The 17,656-nt window shown below is 40.5% G+C and overlaps 1 protein-coding gene across 3 annotated transcripts; it reads right to left on the bottom strand.

Moving 5' to 3' along the window:
• Positions 1-12,040: 12,040 nt before the first annotated feature.
• coq7 (coenzyme Q7 homolog, ubiquinone (yeast)) lies at positions 12,041-16,972 on the bottom strand. Of its 3 annotated transcripts, none has more exons than XM_078930723.1 (6): positions 16,834-16,972; positions 16,221-16,399; positions 15,253-15,356; positions 14,969-15,108; positions 13,471-13,539; positions 12,041-12,382 (listed from the first exon to the last, which is right to left on the bottom strand). In XM_078930723.1, exons 1-6 carry the CDS (start codon positions 16,855-16,857, stop codon positions 12,305-12,307), a joined length of 594 nt encoding a protein of 197 aa, XP_078786849.1. In that variant the 5' UTR covers positions 16,858-16,972; the 3' UTR covers positions 12,041-12,304. The 3 variants fall into 3 exon arrangements, with proteins under 3 accessions (XP_078786849.1, XP_020561363.1, XP_011478038.1); XM_020705704.3 differs by having other exon boundaries at positions 15,242-15,356; positions 16,834-16,964; XM_011479736.4 differs by having other exon boundaries at positions 15,242-15,356; positions 16,688-16,911.
• Positions 16,973-17,656: the final 684 nt, after the last annotated feature.

The following is a 17,656-nucleotide window of genomic DNA, read 5'->3' as shown; positions in this document are numbered from 1 at the left end:
TTCCTAAAGCGCAGGTCAATCAGATGAAGGTCTTTGTGGTTTGTAGTAGAGGTTTTTTACCCCTTAAAAGTGTCTGCTGATCTGCACAACCCTAAACAGCAGGTTAGGCTCGTCTTTGGTGATGAAAGCACTGGAGTATTTGAAACTGATCTCTGAGCCCCCCCCCCATCAGACGGCTGTAGGGGCGACGTACCAATAATCACTGGAGTATCACGAGCCCCAAGCCTCTAAAGTTCTCATCAACAAAATGCACGCCATCCCAAGGTGTCAATCACAGCAAATAATGATCACTTGAAAGAACACAGGCTACAAGAGAGCGCACAGAGCCACACAGAGCTGCAAGGCCTGGGTAGACCTCAGTCTGTGCAGAAAAGAGAAGAATAAATGTATGTTAACGAAGCCAACTCCACATCTTTCACAGGAGAACGGACACTTTGAAGGCAGCACATATGGTCCAAATTCAAACTCCCTCAGTGTGTCTGCATTCGCCCTCCATGGATGAAATACACTCTAATGCGTAAAATCATCTGCTAATTTTCTGATGCAAAATAAGTTCTGCATTGTCGTCTTTTAATTAATATTTCAGTTTCATGTCAAGCATTTCCTGTATTTTCTCTGCTTTGAGCTCAATCCAGAAACACTAATGAAAAAGCCAGGAATATTGCTCACACCTACAGTATGCAAAATAAGAAGGCAGCCATATATATACAAATAGAGGATGTGATTAACTGAGCTGAATTCTTCATTCCTTCAGTTTTCATGCATGCAAGGCACCATCTGTCTTCCCAGAAATCGATGCTGCAATCTGTTTAACAGATCCCTCAAACAGCTGAAAAACAAAAAAAAAAGGTGCTGTAAATCTATCACCATTTTGCCAGAATGTCACGGACCACGAAATGCCATTGCTGCTATTTTGTTTTTCTTTGATATGAGATTGGACAGAATGATAAGTTTCGCAAAGCCAGCTTCAGATCAGTGGATGAAAGTGGATTTGTTTTCTAGTGCTGCAGAAATTCAGTGAAGCGTTTTTTCTTCTTCTGACCTTTCACAACATAAAAAAATTCACAACAAAAGAATCTGAAACACTTTAGGACTCTGTTTCATGTGGATATTACAAACATTTTGCACAAACGGTTCATAAGATATATTGAACTTCACCCTGATGTGGCAGCAGCTTGACCTGTTGTGCAACATAAGAGGCATTCTTTCTTGCCCTGTTATTTTTCACAGCTAACCTACAAGGTCAGAGCACCCAGAGCTCGGGTGGTCTAGGCACTTTGTCTGCTGAGCATGTGTGTCATCACCAGCTTAAGGAGCTGAGGGTGCAACCATGAGGTGGAATATTTGCCAGGCTGATGACTTCAAAGATCAACAAGACGGGGACGACCGCCATAGTTGCATTCCAGCACCATTACTTCAGCACTGAGACGGAGAGACCAAGAGTAAGAAAACGGTTTCATTTGTTCATTCATATTCTCAACATTAATGTTGAAGAAAGAAAGAAATACCAATGGTCATCCCTCCCATCATCCCATGTCATGTTGGACTACGATCTGGAGGATCAGTCTTCTGAAGCGATGACCAATGCAAAGCTGTGGACACAAGCCAACAATCAATCAATCGAGAGTGTCGCATAAAACTGAGCTGAGAAATGTGAGACAATTCAGAGCTTTCCATTTAATCAGTGAGCTGGGCAGAGGGCCTTAGCAGGACAGATATGAGGTGCTGAGCCACAGCAGGAGGCATGCAGCTGGTGACAACTGAACTATTCAGAAAACCTGGTGTTCAGAGGCCTCACTCCTGCAGGTTGCCAATGCAGTAGTGATGGACGTCGGAGGGGGTTGACGGCAGCATTAGGTGCAGGGAGGAGGATAAAGTTACATATAGAAACACACAGATGACAAATGAAAAGGATTTGCTTGTTCTAAGAAGCAGGATTTGTGTATGCTGAATCCTGGATGATCAGACAGCCATCAACGATATGAGATTAAAAAGATCTATTAAGAACATAATTTCGTGCAAGACTCCGTCTTTGATGTTGGTACCTTGCATAGGTTGACAGAGACCTCATTGTATCCTCAGGTCTCTTCAGGTCTTCTGACACTTTGGAGCTGTAATGTGACCTTGAGTCATGCAGGAGCAATCAACAAGCCTGACAGTTCATTGATACCAGTGGACAGGGTAATGCTTTGCTCAGCTCCAGCACTCAACAAGGACAGCACCTGATGGAAGAACACCAAGGTTTTTTTTACCAATACGAGAATATTTTAAATATACAACCCTTTTAAGTTCTGGTAAATGTTTGAAATTATCCCAAAAGTGATGAACAGCTTGTTGTGATGATTAATTATAATATATATAATAATGTACTTCTGTTGAAAAAAACTGGAAATAACTGTAAGCACCAACCACACTTAAATTATAATCTGGCGTAACCAAAACAAATATGCCACATGCATGATGGCGACCAGATACAGTCTGGAAACATGTAGCTTATGAGACTATTACCCAACAGCATGTTTTAAATATATTTTCATTTTTCTAATAGAAGGGTTATAAATTGTTATACAAAATTTGCATTCCATGTATTTGCAGGTATAGCGTTTGGTTCATGGTTTATGGCTCCATCAAGTCAACGCAGGAATATCTAAAGAACCGTGCATAATTGTAGTACAGAAGAAGTGGCAGTTTTTTTTTTTCCATGGGTACAGCAACTTCCACTATTTCTGTTTTAAAAACCTCAACCAGAGGAATCATAACATCCAAGTTTAGCTGAAGGTGACATGATGTCTTATTTGGAAAATCCGGAAGCTTCTCTCTGCTTTGTAATTCAAACATCAAAGGGGTTTGAGAGCTCAGATCCCAGAGGCTAAGCTGTTCGGGTCGTAAACCTCTAGCGCCTCCCACAGCAGACAGATCTTAGGTCCAGTCAAAAACAATTCAAAACCCCTTTATGAGTGAAAATAACCAAGATCCAAATACGTCTACTGGACTGGCATCCTAAAGGCCCCAATCTGATGCCAGGCCCGGGTTTAGGGCACACAAGCAAGGGCCTGGAGGCCCGGGCTCCTAAACTGATGACGTGGTAATACTCCCCTCGGGCTCCACCACCTGGAGGAGAGCTCAAAAGGAGCAATGTGGTTTTGGTGGCAGTTGAAGTCGGTGCCCATGGTCATGGAATTTGGCTTTTGACACTCAGAATGTCAGCTCTCTGGGAGGGAAATGGACTCCACCATCCTGAAGTTGTTCATGATGAGAGGCTTGTGTGGGTTTGCTCATGAACCATTTGTTGGAGTTAGCCAGATAGACAGTAGGGTCATGTTTCTTCACTTTTTGGCAAGGGTAAAGGGGTCTGACTGTGATATTGGCCTTCAGCGCAAACAGTGTTTTAGATTGTCTCTCAGAGGGTACTGGAAAGTGCCACAACAAGGGCAGTGGGCAGTAAGACACTGTAAACAGGCTGCCAGCGTGTTTCAACTACCAGGGAATCACACTCCTCAGCCCTACCTTGGAAAGTGTAGTCTAGAGCACTGGAGAGGAGAGTTCGGCCAAAAGACGAACCTCAGATTCGGGAACAACAGTGTGGTTTCTATCCCTGTCATGGAACAGTGTACCCCTCTACATTCTCCTTTGTGTGTTGGAGGGTTCGCGAAAGTTCGCTCATCCAGTTCAGATGGGTTTTGTGTGTGGATTTAGAGAAGGCATGGTGGGATCATTTGAAAAGTGCCCTGTGAATATGGGGTCTAGGGAGCCTAACAGGGGGATTTCACGTCCCTGTGTGACAGGAGCAGGAGCTTGTTTTGCATAGCCAGAAGTAAATTGAAAGTGTTCTAAGTGCATGTTAGTTTCTACCAGGGCAGTTCTCTATCACAAGTTCTATTCATAATCTTAATGGACACAATTTCTAGTATCTTCCAGGGGCTGGAAGGATTTTGTATCTCATCTTTGAAGGTGATAATACTGTGGTGGCTTTATCAAGCTAGGACCTCCAGCATGCATTGGGGGAGTTTGCAGCAGAGTGTGAAGCGGCAGGGATGCGGCTCAGCACTGCCAAGTCTAAGGCCATGGTTCTGGACAGGACAAAGTTAGTTTGTCCTCTCTGGGTGGATAGAGAGCTCCTGCCACAGGAGGTAGAGTTTAAGTATCTTGTGGTCTTGTTCACAAATGAAGGGAGATCAAAACGTAAGATCAGCAGAAAAATTGGTGCAGCACACGTTGTGCGGTCTATGTCCTAATTTGTTGTGGTGTAGAAGGAGCTGAGTCAGAAGTCAAAATTCTCAACTTAGTGGTCGATCTTTGTTCCAATACTGACCTATAGTCAGAGTAGGAAGTTACAATTTCCAAACAGAGAAACAAATTGAAAGTTTTATTAGGGATGTTGTCACATTCAGTGTTTATTTCATAATACTGCATGTGACAAAGTTAAACATTCATTGTTTTTCATATCACATCTTTACTTGGCTTTTTTAACTGGTAGAAAAATGTATCAAACATATGGCAGTTGCCAAAGGTTTCAATTTTTATTTTCTTTCCTCCATTTAATTGTCTTTTTTGTGGTCTACTTCTTGATTTGATTTGTTTTAAAGGATCCCAATTCTTGGTTGGATAACTCAGAGGCAAGATCATCATTGCTTGAAAACAGGCTGAAAAAATAATTTACAGATCTTCCTGATACCTTGTTCAATACATATTAGCCTGCTTTAAAGACTGACCTTGGTTTGTGTTTGTTCTCTGTCCATAGCAGTTGGCATCAGTGCATGACAGACTATAACTCACAGATTCCAGATGAAGTGATGTCAGCCCTTTACATCATGTGTTGTCACCTCATGCTATGAAGAAATGTGGATACGTAGACAGTCTCTCAGCTACACCGCCTACATTCTCTTCAAGCGTCACAAAACAGGCAGGCGGTTGGTTCGTATTGCAGCAGGTTTATTAACTCAGCTAAAAGTCCATAAAGCTAAATCAGCGTCAGGCAGGCCGGGGTCAATAACTAGCATCAGTGAAGAAACAGGAGTAATCAGGATCAAGACGAGATTCGGGCAAGACTGTGGGGGCAGCCGTGGTGCAACTGTAGGGCGGTCGACCCATGATCGTAAGATTACAAGTTCGATTCCTGCCTTGCACGCCCATGTGTTGAAATGTCCTTGGGCAAGACACTGAACCCCACCTTGCTTCTGGTTGGCCCCAGTGTTCAGCAGTGGAACTGCTGAAGGGACCATAACTGTTCGGCCTAGAACGTCCGTTCAGGGTCCTTGGACTAATGCAGACGTCATATTATGTTGGTCTGATGACGTGTCAGATAGTGATTGGTCTGGATAAATAACGATACTACCATAGAAGAAAATATTATGAAGTCTGTCGTAAACAAACAGAGCTCCGACATAGAGCCAGATTCTCTTCTAAACGTGTTTTTATGATTATTATTGAATACATGTTCACCTGTAGTTATTTTAATGTGTGCGCCCAGTGCTTTATTATTGGCAGAACGGACCCGGAAGAACAACATTTAGCCGTACTAACAACATTTTCATTTCACGTTCCCTTTTGTAACCTAAAGTTATTTTCCCTCATAAAGTATGTCTGACAATATTCTTTGTAATTTTTACACTGACCAAAAATATAAAAATATAAATAAATATATAAAGACCTCGATGAGGACGACGAGCATGCAGATGAGTTTCCCTAAAACGGTTTCTGACAGTTTGTACAGAAATTCTGTGGTTATGCAAACCGATTGTTACAGCAGCTGTCCGAGTGGCTGGTCTCAGACGATCTTGGAGGTGGACATGCTGGATGTGGAGGTCTTGGGCTGGGGTGGTTACACGTGGTCTGCGGTTGTGATGCCGGTTGGATGTGCTGCCAAATTCTCGGAAACGCTTTTGGAGAAGGCTTATGGTGGAGAAATGGACATTCAATTCCCTAGCAACAGCTCTGGTGGACATTCCTGCTATCAGCATGCCAATTGCACGCTCCCTCAAAACTTGCAACATTTGTGCCATTGTGCTGTGTGATACAACTGAAGATTTCAGAGTGGCCTTTTCTTGTGGCCAGTCCAAGGCACACCTGTGCAATAATCATGCTGTCTAATCAGCATCTTGATATGGCACACCTGTGAGGTGGGATGGATTGTCTTGGCAAAGGAGAAGGGCTCACGATCACAGATTTAGACAGATTTGTGAACAATATTTCAGAGAACTGTTTATTTTGTGTATGTGGAAAATGTTTCACATCTTTGAGTTCATACCATAATAAATGGGAGCAATAACAAAAGTGTTGCGTTTATATTTTTGGTCAGTGTAAAAATTACAAAGAATATTGTCAGACATAATTTATGAGGGAAAATAACTTTAGGTTACAAAAGGGAATGTGAAATGAAAATTTGTAGAGCCCAAGCAGATCTCGACGCTACACAGTTTGTCCAAGTGTGGTTACCGTAGTGTGACGTTACCTTCAGTCGAAAGGACCCCGAACAGAAGTTCCAGGCCGAACGGTCATGGTACCTACATCGCCATCAGCGTGTGAATGTGTGTGTGCATGGGTGAATGAGACTGTGACTTTACAGCGCTTTGGCCTCGAAAGAGGGTAGAAAAGCACTCTATAAGTATAAACCATTTACCATTTACCATTCGGGGCAGGTGCCAGGCAAACAGAGTCAGAGACTAAACAGGGTCAGGAAATCAGAAGATCAGGTATAATGCTCGGTAGTGCAGGCAAACAATACTTCACGTTAATTGAGGCTAATTGCAGTGCTTATGTATGCAGTGATCCCTCGCTATAACACGGTTTACTTTTCACGGTTTCGCTACTTCACGGATTTGCAGCGTGCATTGTGTTCTGCATTCTGATTGGCTAAAAAGCCACTCTGCTTCTTCTCTACCTGTGCGTCAAGAACGTTGCAGTTTAATATGTACATGTAAGTAAAACAGCTTGCCAAATTTACATTATGTACTTGCAAATTCTCTTGATGTTGGCATGTCGGTGTATAAGGATGTTTTTGCGAAGAAGAAAAAAGAGCGACACCAACTGCCGATCACTATGTTCTTCTCCCTAACAAACACACCTGCAGCTGCACCGCAGGCTTTAAAAGAAGAAAAATCTGCAGAGCGGAGAAAGGATGCGGCGGCTCAGTCTGAACTTAGAGCAGTTAAATACACCCGAGTCACTATTTGTGCGACTGTACTTTGTATTTTTTCATAATCATCATTTTATATTTTCTCCCGTTTAATCCAATTACGCGGGTCGCGGTGGGCGGGGCTAATCTCCGCGATTTGACGCCTTCTGTTCACATTGATGATTAAAATTATTATTTGACAGTACAGTACAGAAGTTATTTGTTAAAACACGTTTCTAAAGTACTTTGATTTGTGAAACAAATGCTTGAGCCTATAAAATGGTGTGTTCTTTCTTTTCAATGTATAATAGAGTATTTAATTGTATCATAATTGGAAAAAAAAATAGAGGTTTCTACTTCACGGTTTTTGACTATCACGGGCTCTTTCTGGAACGTAACCCCCGCGAAAAACAAGGGTTTACTGTACTGTGAGTGAGTGCAAATGAGAGTCCGATGTGTGGCATCCAGAAACTGTGTGCTGGGGTTGCAGGGAAATGAAGTACATTCAGAACTCTGGCGACAGTTCCTGCCGGTGACCAAAGGGGGAGACAGAGTTCTGACTTCTGACAGTAAAATGTAACTGCTCAGTTTTATTTACATATAAACTGTAGTTTTAATGCTCTGTCACTACAAAATAATCAGTAAACAAGATTACGTTTTTTTAAACCACTGATATGTTTTTCATTTGTTTGTGTTTGAAAAAAATAAACAGAAACTGAAAACTGTGAATAACGGTGACTTAAAAAGCCTACTGACGTCAAACTGTGGGTATTTCTGTCTGTGGGGCACACAGTGTAAAAATTGACCTATGTAGTTTAAGATTATAAATATATATTCAAATTCAAATTAATTATAGCACCTTTCATGTGAGAAAAAAAAACAGCTCAAGGTGCTGTACATAAAAAATGAAAAGGTTGATACTGTTAAATGAATGGAGTCTTTCCATTTGATGGGAGGAAGGATTAAGAAATCTAAAATTGTTTAAGATGTATCAAACCATCCTGAACAACACAGTTGGGTTCGATGAGCTAAACACTTATATAATATATACAATGGGTCAACATGAGTACATTTACAAGGCATAATTTTGCCTCCAATATTTAGTTGGCTAAGTGTGGTCTTAACCAGGTTGAGCTTCAACACTGCTTTTGCTTAAGAGGTCAGATCTTTGCAGCAGTTAGCTGTAGATGCAATACCTTGATGTTTCTGTTTTAAAGCTCCATTGTTTTGTGTCACCTAGAGAAGAGCATTAGTTAGACATTGTGCAACATACCCCACTCTATAGCCAAAAAATAAACAAGACATCCTTCAAAGCTGATGAGGGCTGAGAAATGCATTTATAAAAGTTCACATTTCAATATTTAGTTTGTTTATCATATAAAATATTACTTCTAACAAACAGTTATGCATTGCGCTGAATTTAAAAAAGTTAAGTTGAAGGTTTTCTGAGATTCTACTACTATTGTTAAACTGCATTTTACAAAAATTGCCCTGGTTCCACTCTCACAACAGCAAAAGGCACACATCTCATTGAAGCCATTTATCGCAATGAACCTCTGGCAAGTCTGGCAGTGTCAAAGCCAAGAAGCAATACAATCTGTATCCGAAAGATTAAAGGTTGTGCAGAGATTTCTATTGTCCGTGCTGTTCAGAATTTACAACAGTAATTTTTCACGGATAGCAAGACAGTCACAGTTTAGCAAGGTTTTATCGCCGTCTACATACTTTTTGTTGCCAATTTCAAAGCCAGTGATTCAGCAGATTCCTCTGGACGTTATTCTGAGAAAAGAACCCAACTAGTGCGAATGAATTCCTGACTGTCATTGGCAGAGAAGCAGACAGAAGCTGGATGATTGACAGGGATGGCATGACAAGCAGATAGATCAACCCTGTAGAAGTGCTTGATTGTAAACTCACCATTAACAGCTAATTTAGATGTAAAGTTAAAGCTTAGCACATGTGGTTTAAGGAAGACATTGCTCATCCTGTGGTTATTTTATCACCTAAAACACAGTTGTAGTGGATCAGTGTGTTTCACTATTAAGCTGTTGATGTGATAATGAACACCTGATGAGCACCTTATGATTTGCATGGCTCCCCTTTACTGCTGAACAACTTTCTAGAATGCAGTAAAACTATAGAGAAGTCTAGCTCAGATCAGTGTGACCTCAAAAGGAAATGCATAGGAGGAAACAATAAATTTATAACATTTCCATACACCGTTTGTTTGGAAATGTTGTCCAGCACTGCCGTGGGGGAGTACTGGTCGTTTTTGCCCTTAGAAAGTGCCTTCACATAACTTTTAAAGTACTGTGTTACAATTTACTGTCTCAAGGAGTATAGCTTCATACAGCCATAAAACATGATTGTTCTTTGATCTGGGTGGTTTTCAAAAAGCAGAACTGCTACATTGAGCCCCCACCTGTCACTTCCTTCCAGAAAAGTAAGCAAACTGAGTCCACATTCATTTTCAGAAATCAATAAACCACATGCCACCCTGCTCCTTGGGTTCTTTGTGCTCTCTGACCTGCATATCAAAGAAAGTGTACCTGATGCTCTGGAAAGCATGATGTCTTGACACTTAATTTTTACAATTCCCTCCTATGCACCCAAAAAGGGTGCATGCCAAAAGAGACAATTCCAGTTAGGTGGAAGAAACACTTGAGGACCTCCTCAATCTCATTGACACACCTTCCATAGAACCAGAGGCTGGGGGACTTGGAAGTGTACTAATCACCTTAAATTTCCAAATCAGTCCCCTTTTAATCTTTTTTCAAAGTGTTCCCAGTGGTCTATAAATAATAATTCTGCCATTTTTAGACAAAATAAAAAAACTAATTTCCTAGGACATAATTTCTGCAACGCTACAGGAGTTCATCAGAAATTTGCCTCTGAGTTGAAGGTGAGACTGTTTTGTAGGTGAAATTTGAATAGGCTTCATCAAACGGGCTTTTATTCATTTGCTCCTGATTCACTGCAATTTGATTAAAGAAATACTCAGAAACACAATTTGAATCTTAATATTCTTTATATATGTCATCCATCGTGAGAAAAATGCTACAAGAACATGTTAAAACACAATTTTCATTGGACTGGGTCTGTTAACTGAAGACACAGATGTGGAATAAAAGCTCATTGTTGTCAACGCTGTAGGGCAGGATGAACTTGACCCTGGGAACCTTGTCCATCCCCTTCAGATGTTTCGGCCATGTCCCACTGGCGAAGGCTAGACTGGAGTGAACATGCCTTGGGCTCCCCAGGCAAATCTGGACGACGTGTGTAGAGAAGACTGTCTAGGCCAGGGGTCTGTAACCCAAGGCTCCAGAGCCTTTTAGCCCTCCATTGTGGCTCTTTGAGTTTGAAGAAAACTGTTATTAATTTAAATATAATAAGTTTGGGCAAGACCCTTCACGATATTGCTTATCTATGTAGCCACAAGGGGTCCAAGCATGAGTCCCCCTGTGCCGGCCCCCAAACCGGATAAAATACAAGGCTGTGTCAGAAAGATCAGAAACCACCTGTGCGAATAAGTGAAAGCTGATTTATGTTGGTGACCCCTAAAAAAGTAAATGCTAAATGGGTTTGAAGTGTTGCGATTTATTTTTAGAATATCTTATCTTCTGCTGCACAAAAGTGTCTAGTCAGTGTTCAGAGGGAAAGTACTTTAAGTATAAAATTCCAATTACATGTTTAGAAAAAAAAAAAAAAGGATTGTACACAAACATGGTCGTGTTTATATTTGATAGAAAATGGGGGAAAATGATGACGAGGCACCAAAGTCATGATGATAAAGAGAAACCGCTGGTTCAAATCCTGGTCTTTGCTGTCCACCTAATCCAAAACATGGTTTGAAACTTAACTGATAGTTCAAAATTGACCCTATAGCTAGTCTGTGTGATTATACAACCGACTGCCAGTCTGTCCAATGTTTATCCCACCTTTGTCCAACAGTAGCCAGGATAGGCTCCTGCCGCCATGTAACCCTGGATAGTTGAGACATATGTCTGGGTGAAATGACCACAGGTCTGCATGATGACTCCCAAAGGGTTGAATGTAACTGAAGCACTTTGCAAATATTAAATCAAAATTTAAGCAATGAAAAGAGAATTAACAAGTCATTTAGAATAGAAGGAACTGAGAAATTTGGTCCTAAGTATTTCTCATCACTCAAACAAATTTTAAAAGCTTTTATTTGCAAGTATTCTTACAACACTAGATCTTGATGACCTGTAGATTATCAAACTAAAATATTATATTGCCTGCTTTTTTTTTTAAACACAATTTTTTCAAACAGTGAACCCCCCCCCCCCCCCCCCCCCCCCCCTTGAAATTTGAGAGCAGCTCAATCTTCACCACAACGGATTTGAAAATAACTTCCTCCAAAAATGCAGTTTTATTTAAACCTGTTCACCGAGAAAGCATTAAATCACTAAACCTGAAGAGGAGCACAGATTAACAACGTTGTGTATTCCTTTGTGCCTCATGACCTAATGTTCCCAGAACAGCTGTGCAAGCACGCTGACGAGCGCGCCAGGATGACAAGCCATTGCTCAGCTTGATTCATGAACCATTACATGTGAAACAGGAGAGTTACCGTACTTGAAGAGTACAATGGCGTAACTACACTCCTACTTTCTACACACGTATGGGTGTATGTCAGGTCAGATCAAAAAGTAACCATTACAGAAAAAGAAAACGTATGAATCTAAGGAGGGTTTAAGGGCAGGATTGCCCAGTTTAGTTAGTTCAGTTTAGTATTTTATTATTAAATTCTATGTATTCATGATCCTTATGGTTTTATGCTACTTTCCAATTAACGGTACGAATCCCATTGAGACGACTGTTGTTCTGATTTTGGGCTATATAAAGAAACTTGAATTGAATGAATCATTTAACACTGCAGGTGTGGGAAAACATTTGAAGCAGTTTTGAATTTAGTGGGTTTATTAAGTTGATTTCTTGCAGAAACAGGCTAATGACACCTCCTCTCAACAATCCCACACACAAATGACACATTTATGTTCAGAAAACTGCAGCGAAAATATTCACACATTCACAAATAAAGACTTGATTGGAGTCAACAAACCAAAAGATGTTCAAAGAAAGTGAAATACTAGGAAAAAGTAAATGTTTTTTACATTTAACAAAGGAAAAAAAAGAAATACAATTCTTAAAAATATTTTAATGTAGTTAGACACGTTCAGAAATACTTATTGCTGCTTTACAACCAAGCTGTATAACATTTTTAAGAAGCCAAAAACCAGGCACCTGAAAAACAGGAAGAAAAAACATGTAAGGACAGTCTTCAATGCACCTTAGAAGCACATCCAAATATAGACTCCAGATTATAAATAACGAATGTATTTGTAAACTGAAACAAAAATAATTCTGTATAAGAGCATTGCATGTTTGGATGTCCCGTTGGTTTTGCCTGAACCGAGCAAATATCCAAGTAAACATTTCCACACAAGATCGTCTTCGTACGCGTAAAGGTTTCCCTGCTGGATACGTCATTGGTAGAAAGGAAGGGGCCACATCATTACTGTCCATCAGTACAATCCTGACTCTGCTCAGAAATGTAGCTGACGCAGAAGAGAAAATCCACCTTAAAAATGTGTGTGTTGGCCCCCCAAAACGCTTACAATTGAAGCCGAGGCCTTTAAAACTGTAGAGCACATTTGCTCCATGAAACAGAGAAGCTTCCAGACACGACATCAAACCAAAAGTCACATCTGAGGACGGTTTGCAAATTCAGAAACTTCATGTGCAACCATCATTCTGTATCAGACAGGGGGGTCCAAATGATTTGCAAAGAGGGACAGGTTCAGTGAGGTGAAAATGTGTGAGGCCCAATGAATGGAATGCCAATGAACTACTTAATGACATTTTTATAGCAATGAGATACTTTTCCTGTGTTCACATAAAACAGAACTATGTCTAAATACATTTGACCTAAATTATTGTAACTTATTTGTAGACCAAAAATAAAAGAAAGAAAAAGTCTGTCGGGAAAAAAAAACTTGTCAACAATAAATCTGGGTTCATATGAAAAGTTTGTTGTAAACTTCTAAATGTAAATCACGGGAACATGAAAATAATGCAAATAGTTTTCCTATTCAATACTAAAAACCACTGTGGTTTTGAACACAGACAGACTAATCTCTTCCTCTCGTTTGGCCCTTAAGGCTCTGGAGGTCATTATTAATTTTGAAGACTGGAAAAAAATAAAACAAATACAAAAAGACTCATTTAGACAGTGATTGTGTCTTTCAAGTGGAAACAATGAAAGACCGGGTCCTTCCCGTTTGCCATTAGTGAACATTCAAACGGACTCTCTTCAATGAAACAAGACTCACCGATTCAGCATCATGCTCCAGTCCTGTATCATGGTGCTCCATCTCATCGTCCCGAAATTCCTTGATAACCTGTCAAAATAAAACATGTTCTGGGTAGCAAGTAAATTCTAAACAAACAAAAAAATCTGTTTAAATGTTCTAGTTAAACTGGAGGCCAGCAGTTGGTACCAAGAATGTTTGTCCTCATCATTTTGGATCCAGCTGTGATTGCACAGATGACTTTTCCTTGACGGTTACAGATTCAACACCAGATTTTCCACTAGAAACGCTACGCTTATGTGTTGAAGGTTAGACACTCAAGAGACTTTTAAATGTACTTTTCTCACGTTTCTGCTGACCCTGCCAACTTAACCGATAGTGTAACGATTAATCGTCTTAATCAATGTATATCCCTATAATCCAACCAGATCGACCTGTCTGAGGGAAGTAGTTAATCAAATCGACCTACACCATTCCAAAATGTTTCAAAATCAGATAAATGGATTATATTGTGAGGCACGCTAGGTTTATTTTACTCTCACGTAAAAACGACCAAGTTCCATCAAAGTAGACAACACACACCTGACGCAGCAAAAACTGATCAGTCCATCATTCCAGTCCTTTAGCAAAGACATGTGACCATACAGTGTTCTAGAATGTTCTCATAATTTGGATTATTTTGATTTGGAAAAACAACAGCGGGTCTGAGCTTTAGGAAAACTAAAATGTGATTTGTTTACTTGTACACAAAATGAACCAATATTGATTTTGAATCATTTCAATGCCCACAAATTATTTTATGAATCAGATTGTTGTTCAAATAAATCATTACACCCTATAAACCAAGGAAGTCACATCAGCATCACTTGTTTGTACTAACTTTGTGTCCCAGTTTTGTTTTAAAGAGCGAATGTTCCAGGTCCAGGACCCCCTACTACTGGCTCCTCTGCATGGGGCAGTGAGAGGGAAAAAACTGCAGTTCATCTGACAAAACATGGAAACCTATAAATAAAATGGTTTGTTTTCGATCCAAGATGAACTCTGATTTAACTTCAGAAAACTAAAATGCAATAAGGATGGGGGTGTGACGATAACATCACCACATCACCGCGGTGATGACCTCATCATAGCACTTTTATTTTTATTTTTTTTAAGTTCTGCATATGGTGCGTGATTGGAACTTTAATAAACACATTGAACACATGCATCTTTGCGGATAATTTACTTTTCTGCTAGTCCTGTTTTGACCGCGACACCGCGCCCCCTGCTGGTTCATCACCGCGGTGATCAAAAATCCCACACCGTCACAGCTCTAAATAAGGATGGAAACTTGGTCACACAGGCACAGTTTTGTCTTATTTTTGGGTGTGTACCACTCCGAGTGAATAGCTTATAGCTACCGGCAGTTTCTTCTACATAATCACTACATGGACTCCAGAACAGCCCGTTTGGCTGCTAGATGCTAACATCGCTGAAAATAGGCCTGTCTATTTTTCTGCTACAGAAGTTCACCGCTCACCTGCAGCAGCTCAGTGTACCGCTCTGGGTCCTTCTCCATGAGAACTCTTATCTGGCTGTTGTAGTGTTCAGAAATACTCTCCTCCACGGCCACAGTGCAGGCCATAGCTCCTTCCTTTCCCAACAGCGCAGTAGAGGCCCCTTAAGGATTAAACATGGGTCACATACATGTCCAAAGCATCGTTGTAAATGTTGTAAACTGGATTTCTATAAAACGGAGCATTATTCTGTCATTTCTTCATCTGAAACATGCATGCTTATGGACTCTACTGACCTAATACAAACCCCGCAATGTTCCAGAAAGGCAGCAGTGCTGTGGGACGAACTCTGTTCTCTGAAAGAATTTCATTGAATTTTGCCAAGTGCTTCTTTTCTTGATCCCACATTTGCTAAAGAAAAACAGACAGCAAAAAGGATACAGCTGAAAGAATGCGTGAGCAGATGTTTTTTTTTTTTAATCTTTTGACATTTTTTAAATGTCAGAAAAACAAACCCAGCTTTATGAAGAGACTTAAAAGGGCCAATATCATGCTTTTCTTAAGCCTTTCAGAGTAAACTATATTCACATATATGATAATATAGATAATATCATGAAATATCAGTTATTTAAGACAACTCGATCTCTGAGGCTCTGAGGTTTATACTTTATACGTCCAAAAACGTGCTTCATAGGTTGAGTGGTTACCCTGCATTGTCCCTACATGTGCGAGTGTGTGTGGAAGTGATTGTGTGGCCCTGCAACAGACTGGCGACCTGTCCAGTGGGTCACCCAACAGTGACCCCAAAAGAGATACAGTGGTTCAAGATAATGGTTGGTTGGATAGACGTGCTCTCCAACTGCATATCTGAGGTATTGATGACTTCCATATCTGAACTTCTGATGAAGATTATTTTGGGATATGGAGAACAACTTAGATAACACTGAGCGTTTCCACAGCTCTGCTGTAACGCAGGTCTGCTGTTAGAATGGGAAATCTTCAGTCAAGGGCTTCTGCAGCCAAGATCCCTCTGCCCAGCAGTCTTCAAGTGTTTGTCTCACATAATTCAGGGTAAACTTTTTTAAAAGGTTCATTTTAAGTTTAATAGAATTTATATATTTATTTCTGATTTAGATCAATTGTTTTTGGAATTTCTCTGGGGTTGTACTGCGTATTTGAGGTGGATTGACATTTAATTAAACAAACCACGTGTTCATCTTTGATGTCCCCGCCCCCTCCCGTTCAAACGTGTCTCGTGCCGTGAGTGTTCGATACCTGGATGAGAGGTCCGATCTTTGAACGGCCCAACACTGCCATCTGGCCCGCGTAAATGCGGTTCGCACCAAATTCCCCAGCATGGTCCACGCGCAAGATGCGGTGGACCATTTCCTTCTCCTCCTTGTCGCGAGGCGTTGGAACAACGCTATAGGCGCGCGCGCCGAACTGCAGGGACGCTGATTAAAAAAATAATAACAAAATAAAAGTCATAACCTGTTACAATTCACAGCTGCAGTACTAGGGCAACAATGGGCGTCAAACAGTGGGGAGACTCTGGACCAAAGGAACCAGAATCGTATTAACTAACAGTTCTGTTTGTGTAAAACGTGGCATAGACAACCATAACACCGACGTTATATGTATGCAGAACACATCATTAAGTGAGTCAAAGTTACTTAAGTCAAAGTTACATCATTAGCACGTTACATGTTTTTAGCATGTTAGCATAAGCATCAATCCCTTACCTCCACATTTCTGCTGAAACGTTGCGGGACAGAGAAGCCGGCGGGAGCAGTTTGAAAGTGTCCTCTGCGTAATCTTCTGCATGCTAGTTTTTAAATGTTTCAACTACCTGCGCTATAAGTTAAAGAAAAGAAAAGAAAAAACTTACGAAATTAAGCGTGTAGGATGACATTGAGCGTCGCAAGACGGGCACGTGACTGGTGTCTATGACGTCATCGCGCTCTGAGCCATCCCCCCTTGTTCTTCTTCCTTTGTAGTTTGATGGCGGAAGGCATACCGCGTAAAGGCGCGTTACCGCCACCTACAGGTGTGGAATGCGGGTCACAATGGGTTTATTATGGATTATTACAATAATTATTAACGCATTTGTTAATTACCTTGACACATACGCACCGTCACACGGTATCCACACAACTACTTACAAGTATTAAGTACAAATTAACAGGAATTATAGAGGACTTAAGTCACAAATCACACCAACTGGTATTTTCTTGTGCACACAGACAGGTACACATAGGATTTGCAAAAACATCCATCTTACCTGTGTTAGTGCAAAGTGAATGACCAGGTCAGTTGGACAGTGTCTCCTGAAATGACAGTGTTTCCTGAAATGAAGTTGAAGAAATTGAATGATCCAGAGAAGGCAGGGAGCCTTTTTTAGAATAAATGTTAATGTAATATAAATCTCTTAGCTAATTTATTTTTTTCGTACCCTTACTTCCTAATTTCATCTAATTCTTCGATTTCTTTATCCTTCTTTTTTTTTTTTTTTTTGCTTTACCTTTTTCCTCCTCCTAGGCTTCCTAGGGAGGTGTGAGGTGTAAAGAGGGAAGTCTTACCATGGTTGTAGACTGGATAAAGATAGTTTGTCTCTTGAAGTGCAGACATTTTAAACTTTTTAACAAGTTTAGTGATTAAACTTTCACTAATGAAGCATGTAGGTGGGAATGTGAGTGTTCATGGGTGTTTGA

The sequence above is a fragment of the Oryzias latipes genome, chromosome 1 (assembly GCF_053564925.1).
Source record: "Oryzias latipes strain Hd-rR chromosome 1, Olatipes_Hd-rR_3.1".
Classification (NCBI taxonomy): Eukaryota; Metazoa; Chordata; class Actinopteri; order Beloniformes; family Adrianichthyidae; genus Oryzias; species Oryzias latipes.
This window is presented reverse-complemented; position numbering and strand designations above follow the sequence as displayed.